The 17,041-nt window shown below is 37.2% G+C and overlaps 2 protein-coding genes and 1 pseudogene across 2 annotated transcripts; 2 read left to right on the top strand and 1 right to left on the bottom strand.

The window, feature by feature from the left end:
• Positions 1–2,884: 2,884 nt before the first annotated feature.
• LOC145783607 (kelch-like protein 24) lies at positions 2,885–4,462 on the top strand. Its single transcript, XM_082595501.1, has one exon. The coding sequence runs from the start codon at positions 2,885–2,887 to the stop codon at positions 4,460–4,462; it is 1,578 nt and encodes a 525-aa protein (XP_082451627.1).
• A 4,228-nt stretch (positions 4,463–8,690) lies between these two features.
• Positions 8,691–9,014, bottom strand: LOC145783606 (protein FAM200A-like). The gene has a single exon (XM_082595500.1). The coding sequence runs from the start codon at positions 9,012–9,014 to the stop codon at positions 8,691–8,693; it is 324 nt and encodes a 107-aa protein (XP_082451626.1).
• A 4,677-nt stretch (positions 9,015–13,691) lies between these two features.
• LOC145783730 (U6 spliceosomal RNA) lies at positions 13,692–13,791 on the top strand (annotated as a pseudogene).
• Positions 13,792–17,041: the final 3,250 nt, after the last annotated feature.

Raw genomic sequence — 17,041 nt, 5'->3', positions numbered from 1 at the left:
CATAGCCAGGAGCTGCTCTTTTGATGAAAAGGCTTGCTACAACTGTCACAGAGAGGGTCATCTCGCCAAGGACTGTCCGGAGAGGAGGTGTTTCCGATGTAGGAAGATGGGTCATCTCGCTCGCCGATGCACTGAAGATGTTGAGGACGTTGGAAACTTTCGCCGAAAACGTGACTATTGTTTTGAGAAAAGCTATCGTTGGTAGATCATGCAACGATGGACTTATGAGAATTGATTTATTGAGTAATTAATTGTTTTGTGGTGTGTTTTGTATTGATTGTGTTGTTATATTGTTTGCAACAATATTCTAAGGGGGGGCGTATGTCACAATCAAGGTGCAATGCCTCGCGATGGCTTGCTTTGTATCTTCAACGAGCGTGTTGTTTTGGTTGTGGAATTCTGGTGCGATGTGTTGTTATCGGTTATGACCTGAAGTAACCTTTGATTACAAATCTTTGTTCTGCAACGTAATTCTAGATCATTCTGTATCTGGAACGTTCTGTTGTTTTCACAATTGCCAATATCGTTTGTCATGATGTCACAAGGTTGTGTACGAATGGACCTCTGATTACGAAATCTGTATTATGTAACAGTCCTCTACTCCTACGTGACATTCTTTAAACTTGCTTGTTTATGCCGCTCAATGCTACGTGACCGACGATGAGTCCGTGTGATGTAACCATACGTAACCTTCTCGAAGTTACTGGACTGAACAGCCAACTATAAATAGTGGTGTAGTTTGTGTAATGTTTATTATGATTATTATTATGAGTTGGTTATGAGAGTTGTGCTATGAGTTGTGGATTGGTAGTTGATGTAGAAATTAGAGTTATTTGAGAAGCCGTTCGTTAAAGTTCTTCAAGAAGTCAGATTATCATTTCGCTAGTAGAATTATTCGACATTTAATTGACTGCTTTTCGGTTTGACCCATTAAACTACGTCATTGAACCTTTCCAAGTCTTTTTCCTGGTAAGAGATAGAAAGAAATCGTGACATATCTCTAGGTGGCGTTGGTGTAACTGTAAGAGATACATCTTCCTCACCGGATTCACAAATTATTTTGAAACTGAAAAAAGAAAGGCCATGACCACCTGGAGATGCGGCCTGATTTGTCACATTTTGCAGATTTTGATTACAGCTACTGCTAGTGCTTAACTGACATTTTTTGAGATGTTTTTACTTTTTGCGGTTTCCTAATGACAAAAAACTTTTTTGCTGCCTTGGGGAAGCAGTAGCAAATGACAAAAAGTAAGTTGAAAAACACAAAATCAGACTGTTATTGAAAATTAACAGTCTGACTAAAATCTACAAAATCAAATTTTCTTTGTTGTTCAACATGTGAGGATGTTAAAACCTATTGTGTCATCTGGGGAAAAGAATAAAGAAAGCGTAAAAATCTAATTTGTAGAAAAATTTATTTAAACGTTCGCCCAAAGTTAGAAAAACCTGGAAATTTCTTCAAAATGTGACAAATCAGGCCGTATCTTTAGGTGGCCATGGAAAGGCTAAACCAAACTCGCGTAATAACGGAAATAAGAGTGATTTAAATAAAAGTCAAGAACGTGCCGCTCTATGAGTTTTGGATAAAAACTCGAAAGAAATATCCTTGCATTGGATAAAAGGCATTGGTGATTTGTCATAGTTTTCAACATAATGTCTATGCGAGATTGGATTTTCGATTTTGAAGAACATCAAAACAAACAAATAGAAAGGCTACTCATAGTCGAAGAACAATTAAAGGTAGCTTTATCCAATGTGCATCCAGATATAAAGGTGTTTCGCACCAGAAACCAAAAAAAAATTTCACACTGACTTTTAAATAAATAAACTACCGCTTATTTTGCTTTCTTTTCACAATGCCGTTCTATAGTGGCATTCAATCTCCAAGTAAAACTGCTGTATTACTATTCTTTATGTTGACTTCTGAAGTTGTTGTTAATAATTTAGCTTTCCTAAGGCCACAACAAGCGAACGTTCTCCACACTGCATTAGAGCTGAAAGTCAAACAAAGCGGCCATGAAAACCATTTTTTAACTCTTTTTTTGTATCAAACGGTTAAGGTTTGTTCCTACAACCTGCTGCACTCGAGGTGAAAGATTGTTGGTTGGCCACGGGGTGCCACAAAAAAATTTCTTCTTTGTAAGGTGCGTTAGTCTAATAAGGTTGGGAACCACTAAATTAGCCAAACACCTTCTGGCATCCCAAATCTTTTCAAGCTAAATGTGTAGGTACTCATTAATACAATGCTGAGTACGACCGGATCCACTTAGTGGGATTAACTTTGAATTTAATCGGTACATGAGTGATGCTTAGCATCAGATCTGCAGCTATTACTGCGCTTGGAATGATGCTGTCATGTTAATAGCTACAGTATATATGAGCGAATTGCTACTCACCGCACAGCTACAGATCTATATGGTTATCCCATGAAAATTATTAATGTAAAATAAGAGTGCTCACAGCAAACCAAAAAGCTATGAAAATTCAAGTTGACTGCTTTAAATGAAAGTTGGCTACTTCCATCTTAGACAAGTTATTTCTCCATGCAGTGTCACTATTTGAAAATGTTTGTTTTAAAAAGATCTGCTTGTTTGTCTTGGTTAATCATTTATTTCTTTGTGAATTCACTTCTTTTCTTCAATCCATTCAGTTGTTTATCACTGATTCTGGTCATATCTCTGTTATGTTAGTCCAAGCAAGGCAGGCGTTTAATTTTGTGACAACAAAAATTAGAAATTTATAATGTTCAGTTGCAACTTATGTTTAATAGAATAACTATAATTGCAGAAGTACAATTAACATTGGAATTGCAATGAAGTCTAAAAACTATAAAAGTAATCACGCTTTAGAAATTTTGTCAATGTTGAACAATGACAGAATCAAAATGAAAAACTATTGTGACGTCACTTTAACTGCTGAATCTAATGACTTCGCTGGACACAAATGTATCCTTGGAGTTTTTTCAACATTTTTCTCGAAAATGTTTTCAACAAAATTGAGAGAAAACAGTGAAAGAAAAGGAAATGTCCAAGGAATGACTGAAGAGATACTTGAAGCTGTTTTAAGCTTCATTTACACTTGTGACATCACAATCACAAGTGAGAATGTTTACAACTTAATAGAAGCAGCTAATTACATGGCGATTCCACACTTAAAGGAATTCTGTGTGGAATTTTTACTTGAGGAAATTGATGTAACAGACTGTCTACATATTCGATCATATGCAAAGTTGAATAATCTTGACAAACTTGTAGAAAAAGCAGATTTTGTGATTGCAAACAATTTTGAAAGTTTAACCAAGGAAAAAAAATTCAAAAAGTTAAAATTTGAGAGCATCAAAGAGATCCTGAAAATCAATTCATCTGTGGTGATATCTGAAGAAATTGTTTTCCATGAAATAATTGAATGGATCAAACATGACGTCGATGCACGTAAGCAACACTTGACTGAACTTTTCAGTTTATTGAAACTTGAAAATTTATCTGGAGATTTTATGAAAAATGTGGTCAGCCAAGAAGAATTGATCATGGATTCTCATGAATGCACCAAAATGTGTTTTCAATCAACACTTTCCCGAATTAAAGCTCAACAAAACAATCAAGCCATTGTTGAGCAACAGAAAGTAAAGAAGTACTTCGTTGCCTTTGAAAGAAAGCTAGTATCGAAATATCATATCATAAAAAAAGAAATACGTCCAGTGCAAAACGCATTGTTTGATCACAGTGGTGGATCTATTACAAGTCACAAAAGGAAAGTTTACCTCATAAGTGGAGAGAATACCAATGCAATGGAAAGATTAGACTTGGAGGACCAGGCGTCAGGTTGGAAGGAATTAGCTTCTACATATGTAAAGAATGATAGAAGTGTTTCTGTAGTTTATGATGATTGCATTTACAATTGCGGTGGGCAGAATAGTCCATATTCTGCAGAATGCTACAACATTGAAAGGAACAAATGGAACAGGATTGATGACATGAATGAAGGTCGGTATCAGTTTGCCTTGGTTGCCAGCAGCGAAGGAATATATGCATTCGGTGGTGTTGGTAATGGAGGTAACATAAACTCAGTTGAACATCATGATCCTCGCCAAGGTGGTTGGAATATTGTCCCTTCAATGAGTATCGGTAGGTCTGGTCTAGCAGGTGTTGTACTCAATGATCAAATATACGCAATAGGAGGATATTACAATCACAATACAATAGGTGGGTTAATCAATAGAAACCACATCAAACGAAACCTCAATTCAGTCGAACGATTTGATCTACGGAACCAAACTTGGTGCAATGTTGCAAGCATGAAGTATGCAAGATCCAATCATGGAGCTTGTGTTTTAAATGGAAAAATATACATTGCTGGAGGAGAATTAGATGCTGTAGAGGTTTACGATCCAAAGAGAAATATTTGGGAATTTGTTGCAAATGTTTTACAGCTAAAAAATGTTTCGTGTATTGTTAATCTTTAGCTTTAACTCTATATCACTCCATGCTACCATGTGATGCGGCACGAACGGTATCCGGACAACTGCCTCCTGGACAATTGCCCCCCGGACAATTGCCCCCCGGACAATTGTCCCCCCGAACAATTTCCTCCCTGACAATTGCCCCCGGACAATTGCCCCGTAGGACAATTTCCCCCCGGACAACTGCTCCCGGATAATGAATGCCAAGAGAATAATAAAATTTAAGCATGACTTGGTGAAGTTTATTCATAGCGCGAAGACGTTTGGTGGCAACATCGTTACTCGTTACAGCGAACAAAGAAAGGCAGGCGGAAGGACTGCAAGGCTAATATCAGGCAGATGCTGACTTTGCTCTGAAAATTCGTATGCTTCCAGCTGTGGCTTTCATTCGACCAAATGGCGTAGTTATTGCGTTTGAAACACTTCAGGATACTATGCCAGCAGAAGCTGACTCGATCGTAGATTACTTTGAAGATGTCTTCAACGGAAGAAGGCTATGCATCAACAAACGATCACCCTGATTTCCGATCTGCATGTGGAGCATGCATGATCGTGTAGTGGAAAATCTTCCCCGCACAAACAATTCGTTCCTTCAAGCTAACATTACTGCATGTCATCCAAACGTTTGGAAGTTTATGGACGCATGAAAGAGCGAGCAGGCTTTAGAAACGGTAACAATTAACCAAATAGTTGCAGGATTTCTTGCACCACTACCCAAAAAACGTTATCAAGACTGTTCAGCTCGCATTGCAACCATTGTAGAAGACCATGAAAATCGTACATGACTTTTTGAGAGGAATCACTCATAATTTACATTTCTAATGGAGATGTTTATATATCTTTCTGTCGCAAATAAGAATCAAACCATTAGCGCTAGAAAAAACTTTACTGCACTTTCTGATGGAATTGTCCAGGGGCAATTTTGCTGGGGGCAATTGTCCGGGGGTGGCAGTTGTCAGGGAGGCAGTTGTCCTAGAAACAGCACGAACTATATGCTGTGTGTTGTATTTGAATATTTTAGCTGCATGTTTGACTAAAGAATGTGATCTGTGGATAAAAATTATAACGAAGGTTTTTAATCAATGCTTAAATTAGAATTTTATAGTGTACCGAGTGTACAACGGTTTCACATTGAAATAAGGCTAGTATTCATAAGTGATATTACTGAATTGATTTTATAACTGATTACTATTAATCACTCAATCGGAAGAAGAAGAAAAAGAATTCCTCAACGAACTTAATTTATATCAGTAAAGGTCTTATGTGTGCACGTTTTAGGTATTGTAGTTGTTTCAAAAGATTTCTCTTTGTTGAACGTAAATGAAATCATTCATCACCTAATCGACCTTAACCTTAAGTATTTTCTAAATCTCCAAGAAATATCGCAACCCTTAAACTTTAATTTGCTTCCTGCATTTTCGTGATTATTTAATTTTTGTTTTAACATCGAAACGAAATTCCTTATTAGGTTTCGAAACAAACTTTATTTTTGTAAACTTTTTTATAAAAAACTTCTTTTGATAGAAAAAGAACCAAAGCAAATGAACTTGCACTAATCGTGTAAATCGATTCTTGATCAATGCAATAGTATTGCGATTACACTAATTGTGTAAAGACTAGTTTTGGAACCTAAGCGATGTGCAACGCAGTAACGTTTTTTTTTTTTATTTCCAACTGATACAATATGGAACGTTTTGCACTGATATACTGCAGTTAATCATTTATTTCGCTATGACCTGACTCGTCTTGTTCAATTTATTCACTGCTCGCTAGTTTTTCACTTTTTTTTATTTCTGTTATGTTAGTCCTGGATAAGACTACATCTGCAACTCAGTAACTTTATTTTATATATTTTCAATCAATACGTCACAATGAGCTTGCAATGACGTATTTACAATAATATTTATATTATATTATGAAACAATTAAAGTTGAATATTTAAATTACTTTTAAAATTGATAAGTTAGTGTGATGGTCACAGTGTGAGTGCGTCTACTTGTATTGTGATGTCGTATGTGGATGCTTTGTAATGTAACGATTTTTGGAAAACCATCTTCCTGTCATCTTAACTTGAAGCTTTTAATTAATTATCGAATTTTGTTTTATACTGGAAGTGTTTTATTTTTGGTGCATATTTTGAAGAAGTTTTTCTTTGTTTAAAGATACGCTTTGCTTAACAATACAAGCAGTGGAAGCAATCTGTTTCAAATTCAATTCCAACAGTCTCTAAAACCTCTGACGGAAGCACTGTCCAATTGAGAAAAGTCTTGATGGCTAGTGTGGAGGCTACACCGGTATGGTTAGCGAAACACAATGCTCGCTGTTCTATAGTGAGTAGTCAGGTGGTGCTGACGTCAGGAAGATCGCTGCCTCTCTACCGCCGCTTGTTGTATTTTGTTTTGCTAAAGATAATCACATCAAGTTGTGCTGGCGACACTTCCAGGACTCCATTGTGAGGAAAGCTTGTGTTCATATCTTTGCGCTTTCATAACCCAGACAAAAAAATCCGTCAATTTTACATTGAATCAACGTCTGCAGATGTTGAACCAATGTAAAAATCAGGGATTTTGCTGTCTATGAATCGCTTTGTGTCGTTTTTAATTATTTTGTGACAAATGAAACCTTAGTAGCTTGACATTCATTAAGTTGTCAAGAATCACATTTTTGTCCACAGTTGACTGTTTTCATTCGCAGCCTATTGTTGTATCGTCTTCATACCTGGCGTCTGTAGGGCCATTGTTATGATCTTCTTCTTCTTTCGTTTGAGACTAGATCAAATCAAATTTCAGGGCAGGTGATGGAGAGCCAGGTGAGTGTAGCTTCGTCCAGCGTTGCTATACCATGCGTTCCATTTGGTGCCTTATTGATCGGACATTCGAGAACGACATGGTCAGCAGTTTGTTCCTCCGCGCCGCATTCGCAGGCCGGTGAGGGAGCCAAACCCCACTTGTGCATGTTGGAATTGAAGCGACCGACTCCGGTTCGGATTCTGTTGAGCTTGACCCAAGTCGGCCGAGCCAGGTCCATACCAGGGGGGGCGCGCCACCGGGATTGTTATTGTTATGATGAGCAACACACAATACAATGCTTGCTGGTTTAGCAGGCGCTCGACTAGGAAGAACAAGGGCGTTTACAAATATATCCATGTCGCTTTGAAACGAAATCACTTGTCTTGGCTGTGCTAGAATAAATTTTTGAGGCAAGAAATGGAATTTGCTTCAAAATTAAGAAACATTTCGTTTTGTTTTAATCTAAAACTATTTGTTAAGATTTTTTCGACGAACTTTTTGGTAAAGACTTTCGTTTTGATTAAACCAAAAACGTTCGTTTCGAACAGGATTCATTACATTTCGTGATTGTTTAGGTAGCGCTGTATTCATTGTAAATATACAACTCCGCGTTACTATCATCGCTTACAAAGCAGACAGTGTCAGTGCAGCCGCATAAAGATAGGTTTACAGACGTATACACCGTATGCTGAAATGGGAAACTTTATTGTCAGACCAGAATAAAATTTTCCCAGACTACAAGACGAGATGATGAAATTTCCACACGGTAAAACTCTAAGATTGATGTCTGGATAAACATGAAATAGTATATCTTCTTTAGCTAGCCGGAAGCTGCCGAGAAAGGTTTGTTGACTGTGGGTGTGGATAGTCTGATAAGCTAGCGTGGAAGATACACCGGCAATGTTTTCTGTGCCAAGGGTTAGTCTACTCCAGTGATTTAACCTACTGTGTTCTACGAAAGATCGTCAGGTGTTTTATTACTCTGCAAAAAAATTATTCGTTTTTTGACAAGTGTTCCATGGAACACCGGTCGAAAGTCGTAAGAGCTTTTTGTTTTTCTTTATGCAATTCCTACAGGAATATCAATTTTGTGCTCATCCAATGAGGCCTAGATCAGTGTTTTTTCAACCTTTTTTGAGCCACGGAACACTTTATGCATTAAAATAATCTGACGGAACACTAAACGAAATTTTATAATGATACAATAAAATAAACAACATAACAACAATTCATTTACTTTTAGTTTTTGTCAGTGCGATATCTGGGCCTGTTTGGATGATCACAGAGTGGATATTCGGGCAGAAATTGCAGAAGACAAACACAAAGTTATTTTGATTTTAATTTTCGACCGGTGTTAAATTTGGGAAAGATTTCATTGTTCTACACTGAGAAATATTAAGAGTTACATGTACAAAATGTCAATCTCAGTGTATTTTACTCACTCAGTGCGAAACTTGTGCCTGTTTGGATGAACAAAGAGCTGATATCTTGGCAGGAATTGAAGAAAGACATACACGAAGCTCTTCCTCAGCAGCTTTCAGTCGCTCTCTGTTTTTAGTTTTGATGGCAGTCAGTCTCGAGAAGCTCATTTCACACAGATATGTTGTGGAAAATGGGAACAATGTCACAATAGCTTTGTTTGCCAGAATGGGGAACTCCTTGGCAGCAGTCAACCAAAAACTGTCCAAAAGTAGATCAGCAAAGCTCAGCTTCAGACCACGATTTTGTCTCAGTTCAGTTAGTTCCTCCTGCTCCTGCAAAGTCATGTTCTTTCCAAAAACTGCTTAGCTGTATGGGTCCCTAACCCAGTCAAGGCTATCGGTAGAGGCTGAAGAGAAATGACATCTTCTCCTTGAGAGTTTTCAGATGTTTATTAATAATCTCACATAGTGCAGCAGTGTGAACATCTTGCTATATGGTATATAATTTGCAGATAATAATCAACTTGTTTTAAAATTTTTTTTTTAGACTACTTAGGTGAAATTGGATAATTTCATATGGCATACCTGACGATTGTGTTGTTTATTTTATTGCACCATTACAAAATTTTGTTAAGTGTTTTGCAAGATTATTTTAATGCATATAGTGTTCCGTGGCTCAAAAAAGGTTGGAAAATACTGGGCTACTTACCTGTGTGAATAGTTGCAAAGAAATCTGCCTTGGTAGAATCTTTGAAAAAGCCTTTTGTCAAAATTGTAAAATATTTCAAATACAGTACTTCATTTTTAGGCTAAAATTGGTCAATTTTTTTAAATGTACTAAAAAAGCCTTAATTAACCGCAGCGTTCATGTTTGCTTCTCACGATGATATCATAAAGGAGAGCCAAGCAACTCATTGTGCTTGCACAATGCACATCAGTATTTAGTTAAGAGAGATTTCGTCACACATCGCTAAAAGAAATTTGCCAGCTTGCAATAAAAACAAAATATAAAAAGGATAAATAAAATGCTGAGATAATATCACATAGTCAAACAAGCTACTAGTAGCTTTCACATAAGTTTATGAGGCACAATCATCAATGCTTGGTACTCATAGATACTTTTTCTGGGCAGTGGCGCTGGCAGGAGTTTTTAAGCTGGGAGAGCATTTCAATTTTGTTTTTCAGCATAACGTCTTTTTAATAAATATATCCAGGATAGGACAATGCTTAAACTATGCCGCAAATTAAATGTCTCTAAATTTGATAAGTTTGACACGAAATGTGGATATTTGCAATTTATTTACTTGTTCAAGTCTCTACAAACAACTACATTGTATCCCCTTTTTGTTGCTCTGTTGGAGCCTTTTGGTAGCTTAGTGCGATGGCACGACAAACGATTCAACAAATATTTATTAGGTGTGTGAATAGATGCGCAATACACTCAAAAGGTATAATTAGCATAGTCAGTAAATAATCAGTTTACTCTATTGCCAACAATCTGCTTTGTGACCAAACTGAAGGAATTGCGTTGGTATTGAGTAAAAAATAATCAATATCCTTTCTAAAGTTTTAATGTCTCGAATCGCACAAATTAAGTTCAGGCCAAACATTAAGTGAAATGAAACCTCCCTTCACACTGCTATCAACTTCGAATGTCGATATTTCAAATATTTATAATAAACTATAACCAATGAAAAAAGTAAACCTCAAATTTGTCGAAGACAAAACGTGAATTTTTGAAGAATATATTACTCATTAGAAAGAAATGTATTCATCGCAAAAAGCAAGGATTTCTTTGTATTTCATTATTTCACATTTTGTTGCAAACGCACCGTGTGAGGTTGTAACACATTGCTTTGGTTTCAAACACAAATTTTAACCTAACAAGAAAATGCAACTAATCCTGTCACACTTTGATTCAGGGAAGCTTTGCACATTCTAGTGTAAATTGTTGTTGTCCACTGCATATGATTGAGTCTCCTACAAGTCAGCAGTTGTGAACCCAGCACATGGCAGTTGAGCAAGCTGGCAATCGCACTATGACTTCATTGTAGAAAAAATGACGTTTTTGCGTTTTTATTGTTTTTTCTTAAAGTTTGTTATCAATTTATGACAAATAAAATCCTGGTATCTCGATTCGATTCATTAACGTTTGTCTGGAATCACATTTTTTCCTTTTGTTTTTTTATACATTTGACTCCCGCCTTTTCACTTGTTTTCAAAGGAAGCTTATTGTTTTGTAGACTTCATAGCTGGCGTTAGGCTCATTGTTATAGTAAGTAACACTAGCGCTGTAGCTGTCCATCGTACATATGTGACTCCGCGTTAGTATCACCGCTAACAAAGCAAACAGTGTCAGTGCAGTCGTATAGAGATGTAGGTCTACAGTCACGTGCACCCTAGACATAAAAGGAAACTTTCCTGTCAGACAAGAACAATTTTTTTCCTGATTACAAAACGGCATGACATAGCCGTAGGAGATGAAGGGGAGGGGGGCAGCCGCTCCCCCGCAGAAAAAAACGTCGCAAATTTGGGAAAAAACGTCCAGTTATTTTGGCAAATCAATCTTACCATGATGTTTAGAAGTCTCACTAGTTTATAGACTTTACATAATTGTTATAATTTATGAGATGCATAGATATCTTCCAATGAATGTAAAATGCGTTATCATCGATTTTGGAAGCAATTGCATGTGGTATTGCAATTTGGGCAAAATGATAAGTTTCAATTCCACAACCGCAAAAAGTTACTGTAAAAGAGCACAGTTGGCAAACAAAAGTAAGGTTATCATTGATTTTCGATAGATTGCTATAGATTGATTGATTGAATCTTTATTCTTGGACTGGGAAAGCTTCTTGCAGAGCAATTTAAAGATTTGTCGTATCCACGAATTTCCCCAACTGCTCAATTACGCATTAGGGATATTTTCTTAAAAAGCGAAATCCTTGCTCTCAATCACGATTATTTTCGTCGGTATGTTTAAAGTTGTTGGAGTTTTCAACTGAAATTAATATTTTGTAAAGTAGACGCATGTAGCTAGAATTGATTACCACCAAAAAATATGTATACTCAGAATTAAAGAGTGGGTGAAGAAAAATATTTCGTGTTTATGAAAAAAAATTCGTGGTTAGGGAAATCACTATAAATAGGTTCTCATTTTAGTTTGTTTTTCATTGCAAATTTACAAATACATACTGAGTCTTTGGACTATCTTCACAATGAAAAGATTGAGTTACTTAATTACTGTATTACGTTAATTTTGGTTTAGACAGAGTATGAAACATTTGAATTACTTGCATGTGCTTTGTTTGTCATAAAGTACAGGACAATAGCTTAATTTTCTTCCATCACTCACAGCTAGCAAGAATCGAAAATTGGTTAAAATTGGTTTTAAACATGGTGACTAAGTTACGGGGCAATTGTAACAACATGTTACAAAAGCCCATAACGTTTATATGTAATCCAGCAGTGAGGAAAACGGAGACGATTATTATAAACATTTATTTGGTTTGCTACGACAATTTCAGAAATAACCTTCCAGGAGAGAAATGGGTTCAATGTTTGTCATGTGGATATTGGGCCCATGAAAAATGCACAGCATTTAGCAGAGTTTATGTGTGTCAAAACTGTGATTCTGAATAAATACATAAACTGCTTTGCTTTCCAAATGTTTTTGATTCGAACTTGTCGTCACCGCATTTTTAATTTGATGTATATACACACCTACTATTCGTTGTCATTAATGATTTGGGTTCTTACAAACGTGGGTACATCTGGCAACGAATGTTACAATTGCCCCAATGCCCCATATCAGGCCCGCAACCAGCAACTATTTTCGGGGGGGGCATTTAATTTTTATCAAAGAACCAGCATTAAAATGATGCATTGTGACATTTTTATGTTAATGTCCACGCCCATTGATAAGGGACAAGAGTGTGTGGCACTACCATGTTACGGTTCAGTGGTCATAACTTATGTCAATCACGTTTTTGTTTAGTACAGCATTAAAGGAAACTAGCCTTTGTAACCTTTTCTCATTTAGCTATGACTACCCAAGGAAGAAAATTACGATAATACAAATATTTACAAATGCCTAAGCCCAACTGAGTAGCTTATTCACCACGCTGTCGTAGCTGCTTTTGATCTCGAATTATTTAGTTGTTTTTAAACGCTTTTTATGGTGATGATGGATGCTGACATTATGTATACGCTAACGAAACAGATAATGAGGATGCCAGCCTAATTTATCGAACAAAATCGTTAGCATGGCTTCCAACCAGCGTAGCCTACTTTCGGTTTCGATAGTCTACACCAGGGGTCACCAACCTTTTTTGCATGCGGGCCACTTTGGCACTAAGGAGAGCTGTGGCGGGCCGCACTAATGAAATGTTAGGTAGGTTGACTCTTATGCTAGAAAAGAACGCATTTCGTACCCAGTATCCAACGTTACATGTTGTTCATATTTATGTTAGAATACCGCAGCAACAAAATTAATCGAACAACGCTACTGCCAGGCCAAGCTCCTTTTACAACACTTTTGACTTTTCTAACAATGCCTAATAAACGAGGCCACTTGTTTTGCGCACTTATAGCGAGGCGAGCGGTTTCATCAGAATATTCATTGCCAAGCAAGAGTGGCGTTGTCACTTCGCTTCGCAAAAGATATCTTGCAATTAACAGTTTCAGTAAACAAGGAAATGTTTGACACATTGCAATACAGGCAACAATAGTGACCTGCAAACATAGGCCTATCAGCGAAAAATAGGCTCCAATAACAGGGAAAAAGAAACCAGGCACCATGAAACAAACGCTTGTGGAAATCACCGAAAAATCGTAATTCTATCGTAGCCTAATTCAGGAACAGTCTTCCCTCTAAAAAAGCAATGAGTTGGTTTTTCATCCTTTTTGTGAGAGTCTATAAAACCATTTTTCTTTTATTATACACAACTGTCACTTGCGGTGCTTATTGGCGTGGCAAGAATTTGTTGATTAACAACATTTTGCAGTACCGTACTTGTTTCGGCAGTACATAGCCTACACTAAAATTGAAACGATACAGAGAAAATTAGCATGACCCCTGCACAAGGATGACACGCAAAATCGTGAAGCGTTCCATATTTCTTTTAAAAAAAAAACAGTTTGCAGTAGGCTACTAAGCTAAATATTTTCATAATAGGCTACAATCAGAAAAAGTCTTTAAATTTATATATAATATTTTGCCAATTTATTATAAATTGAGTTGGCACACGGGCCAATTTTGCCAACACAAACTTGCATAAAGGAACACTGCTCGTGAAATCCAATAATGGTGAAACGCACACTAACTTAGTGATAACATGACATTTGCAAACTTAAATAAGTAACCCTATGCTCACAGACAATTTCGAAATTCGAAAACAGGCGTTTTAATCAACCACTGGGACAGTATGGCTGGACATTGCATTGGAATAACTTTAAACACTCCCCCACCTAGAACTATAATCTGATTGGTCGGCTTGTGGAATCGTATGCAAAGCGAAAATATGTTCCCCGGAAAGTATTTTTTGCCTTGGTACTCTTTAACTTCTCAGGAAAAGTATATTTTGGTTATACTTGTACGCTGATACCTTTCGCGGGCCGCAGCGATACAGCGTGGCGGGCCGCATGCGGCCCGCGGGCCGCCATTTGGTGACCCCTGGTCTACACCAGTGCTTTTCAACCTTTTTGAGAACCATCCGCACACTTTTTTTCGCAAAAATTTCATCCGCACAAACCAACCGAAAATTATACCACAAAAATAAAGTAAAGAGACTTAACACTTTTTTATTCAAATGTTCAACAAGTAGGCTATCAATGACTCGGTTGCTGCTGAATATTTCTGGCAATTTCAGACCAGTTAGGCACAACTTCTTGCTCCAAAGCTCTCAGCATTAGGCCATCAAGTGTCTCATCAAGAAGACAACTCCTTTTCCTCGTTTTAGTGTCAACTAGTGCACTAGTTGGACATGCAAAAAACGTGACATTAAAAAGTTTTGAAATGTGGTGTCACAGAAGACTATTACGCATCAGCTGGATGGAAGGAAAAACAAATGAATTTGTTTCCAAACAAATAAACGATAAATGGAGTCTGATAAACAACATTAACCTCAGCAAATTGAGATATTTCGGACACATAGCAAGAAGCAACTTGTTGGAAAATTCAATGTTGACTGGGATGGTGCAAGGCAAACGAACAAAAGGACGACAAAAATGAAATATTTTGACAATATCAAGCAAATTACAGGAATAAAAAGCATCCCGGAAGCACTAATAAAAACAAAACAGAACAAAATGGAGGTAGTTCATAAGGGAGATCACAGCTGATCAAACATGATCAATCTGTTGAAGAAGAAGAAGTGCACTAAAGCCATTTTTGGCCAAATAAGTTGTTTTTTGTTTTGTACAAGAACTTCTAATGCTTGGATGGCCAGGTCTTTATAAGAACTATCCAGAACTCCTATCCAAAACGCAGCGTGTTTTCCGCGATTGAAAAATACTTGCTGGCAGAAATCGGTTTTAAGAGTAGGTTATGACCCAAAGGTCGCGAAGGCTCCTGTTCACCGAAGGGCTTCAAAACCCACAGCTTTGTTTGTAATGAAGCTGCCTAAAGGCTTAGAAAATAAGATTTAAAACTAAATCACAATGAATAAGTTTATTTGAATTATTCTACGTCAGAAAAAGTAAAAAATATGCACAATTTTCATCCGCACCACGTTTGTCATCCGCACTGCAATTTTTTTCATCCGCACAAGTGCGTACCATCCCACAGGTTGAAAAGCACTGGTCTACACTCTACAGAAAGGTTTCCCAAACTTTTTTGGGCCACGGACCACTATTTGTGAATCTGTTTATTCGCGGACCCCCAATTCCAATACAATGGTAAAAATGAATAAAACCGAAGCTTGTTTATTTAAAAAACTGACAACATCAATGGGACGGATGGGATTGCTTCTTATTGCATAAGTCATCAATTCTGGGAGTTATTTGTGAAAGGCAAACTCTTAAGTCAGGGTCCACGGAAAGTCTGGACCTGTATATTGTCTTCATGTTGGTAAGAGCTGAAAATGCTGTCTCACACATGTAGGTCGTGGCAAAAGGCAATAAAATTTTAGTTGCCTTTTGCGATAGCAATGGATATTCCTCCACAACACTCAACCAGAAAGATGCAATAGCTGTTTCTGTTTGATTGAAACTAAGCATTAAAGTTCGATCAGATGATAATTCGGCTAATTCTTCTTCTTCGCGTCCTGACAGATCAGTCTTTGTAACAACAAAAGGGTTTAAAATCCAGTCAACATTCTCATATGTCTCTTGTAAAAAGTACTTCTTGAAATGTGCAGAAAGCAATTCCAAATGTTGTGTAACGTCAGTGAAAATCAACTCTGTATTAATTAAGAACTGCGGCAATTATCTTTCACTGGGTAGGCTACGTACTGTACAACGCATATGTGTGACTTTTTAATTTCTTGTCATATCGCCACGGACCACCTGTGCAGTCGTCGCGGACCACCAATGGTTCGCGGACCACAGTTTGGGAAATCCTGCTCTACAGTATGGCTGTACGTGTACGACGCACGTCTATTCATAGTACATTTCATACTGCATAGAACGCTTAAAATTTTTTCATAAAATTTCGGGGGGGGCAAATGCCCCCAATGCCCCCCCTGGTTGCGGGCTTGCCCCATATGCTTGTTACATTTGCCCCACACCATGGGGCAAATGCAACAAAACAATCGCAGTCTTGTACTATTTCTTACGAGCTAATTACAAAATATAAAGTGACCAAGCCAATGCTGCTAACTAGCTCAATGCTTATGCTACTAGTTGCAGGTGTTGATTATTTTAAATAACTTATAGCAATTTATCAGGATTTGCATAAATATGTTACTCTTGTCCCAGATCTCCCCAAAAGATCATGCCATTAAACTTTGAAATACACCGTTTCGGAAAAAATACAATAAACTCACATTTTTCTTGATTCAGTTTCAACATTATAGTACCCCCAATTAAAAATATTAACCATACATTTTCGAATTTTGATTTAATACAACACAATGAATCTTTATCAGTAACATGCATATACAATTGTACATCATCAGCATATGAGTGGTATGAAAAGCCATGTTGCTTTATGATGTCAAACAGAGTTTTTATGTAGAGGCAAAACAAGACAGGGCCGAGAGCGGAACTCTGAGTAACTCCAGAAGAAAGGAATGTTGCAGAAGACATTGAGTTTGCAATTGCTACAGACTTAGTTCGGTCATAAAGACAAGGAGAGAACCAGTCAAGTGCCATTTCTGTAATGCCATAATCCGAATTGAAACGACATTGAAAACAAACAAATAATTGGAATT

The sequence above is a fragment of the Aplidium turbinatum genome, chromosome 14 (genome assembly GCF_918807975.1).
Source record: "Aplidium turbinatum chromosome 14, kaAplTurb1.1, whole genome shotgun sequence".
In the NCBI taxonomy this organism is placed as follows: Eukaryota; Metazoa; Chordata; class Ascidiacea; order Aplousobranchia; family Polyclinidae; genus Aplidium; species Aplidium turbinatum.
The sequence above is the reverse complement of the archived record's forward strand: the minus strand, read 5'-3'. Positions and strand labels throughout refer to the sequence as shown.

Excerpts from the sequence above, each read along its gene's own strand:
- LOC145783606 (XM_082595500.1), bottom strand. The coding sequence starts at position 9,014 with ATGACTTTGCAGGAGCAGGAGGAACTAACTGAACTGAGACAAAATCGT.
- LOC145783607 (XM_082595501.1), top strand. The coding sequence starts at position 2,885 with ATGAAAAACTATTGTGACGTCACTTTAACTGCTGAATCTAATGACTTC.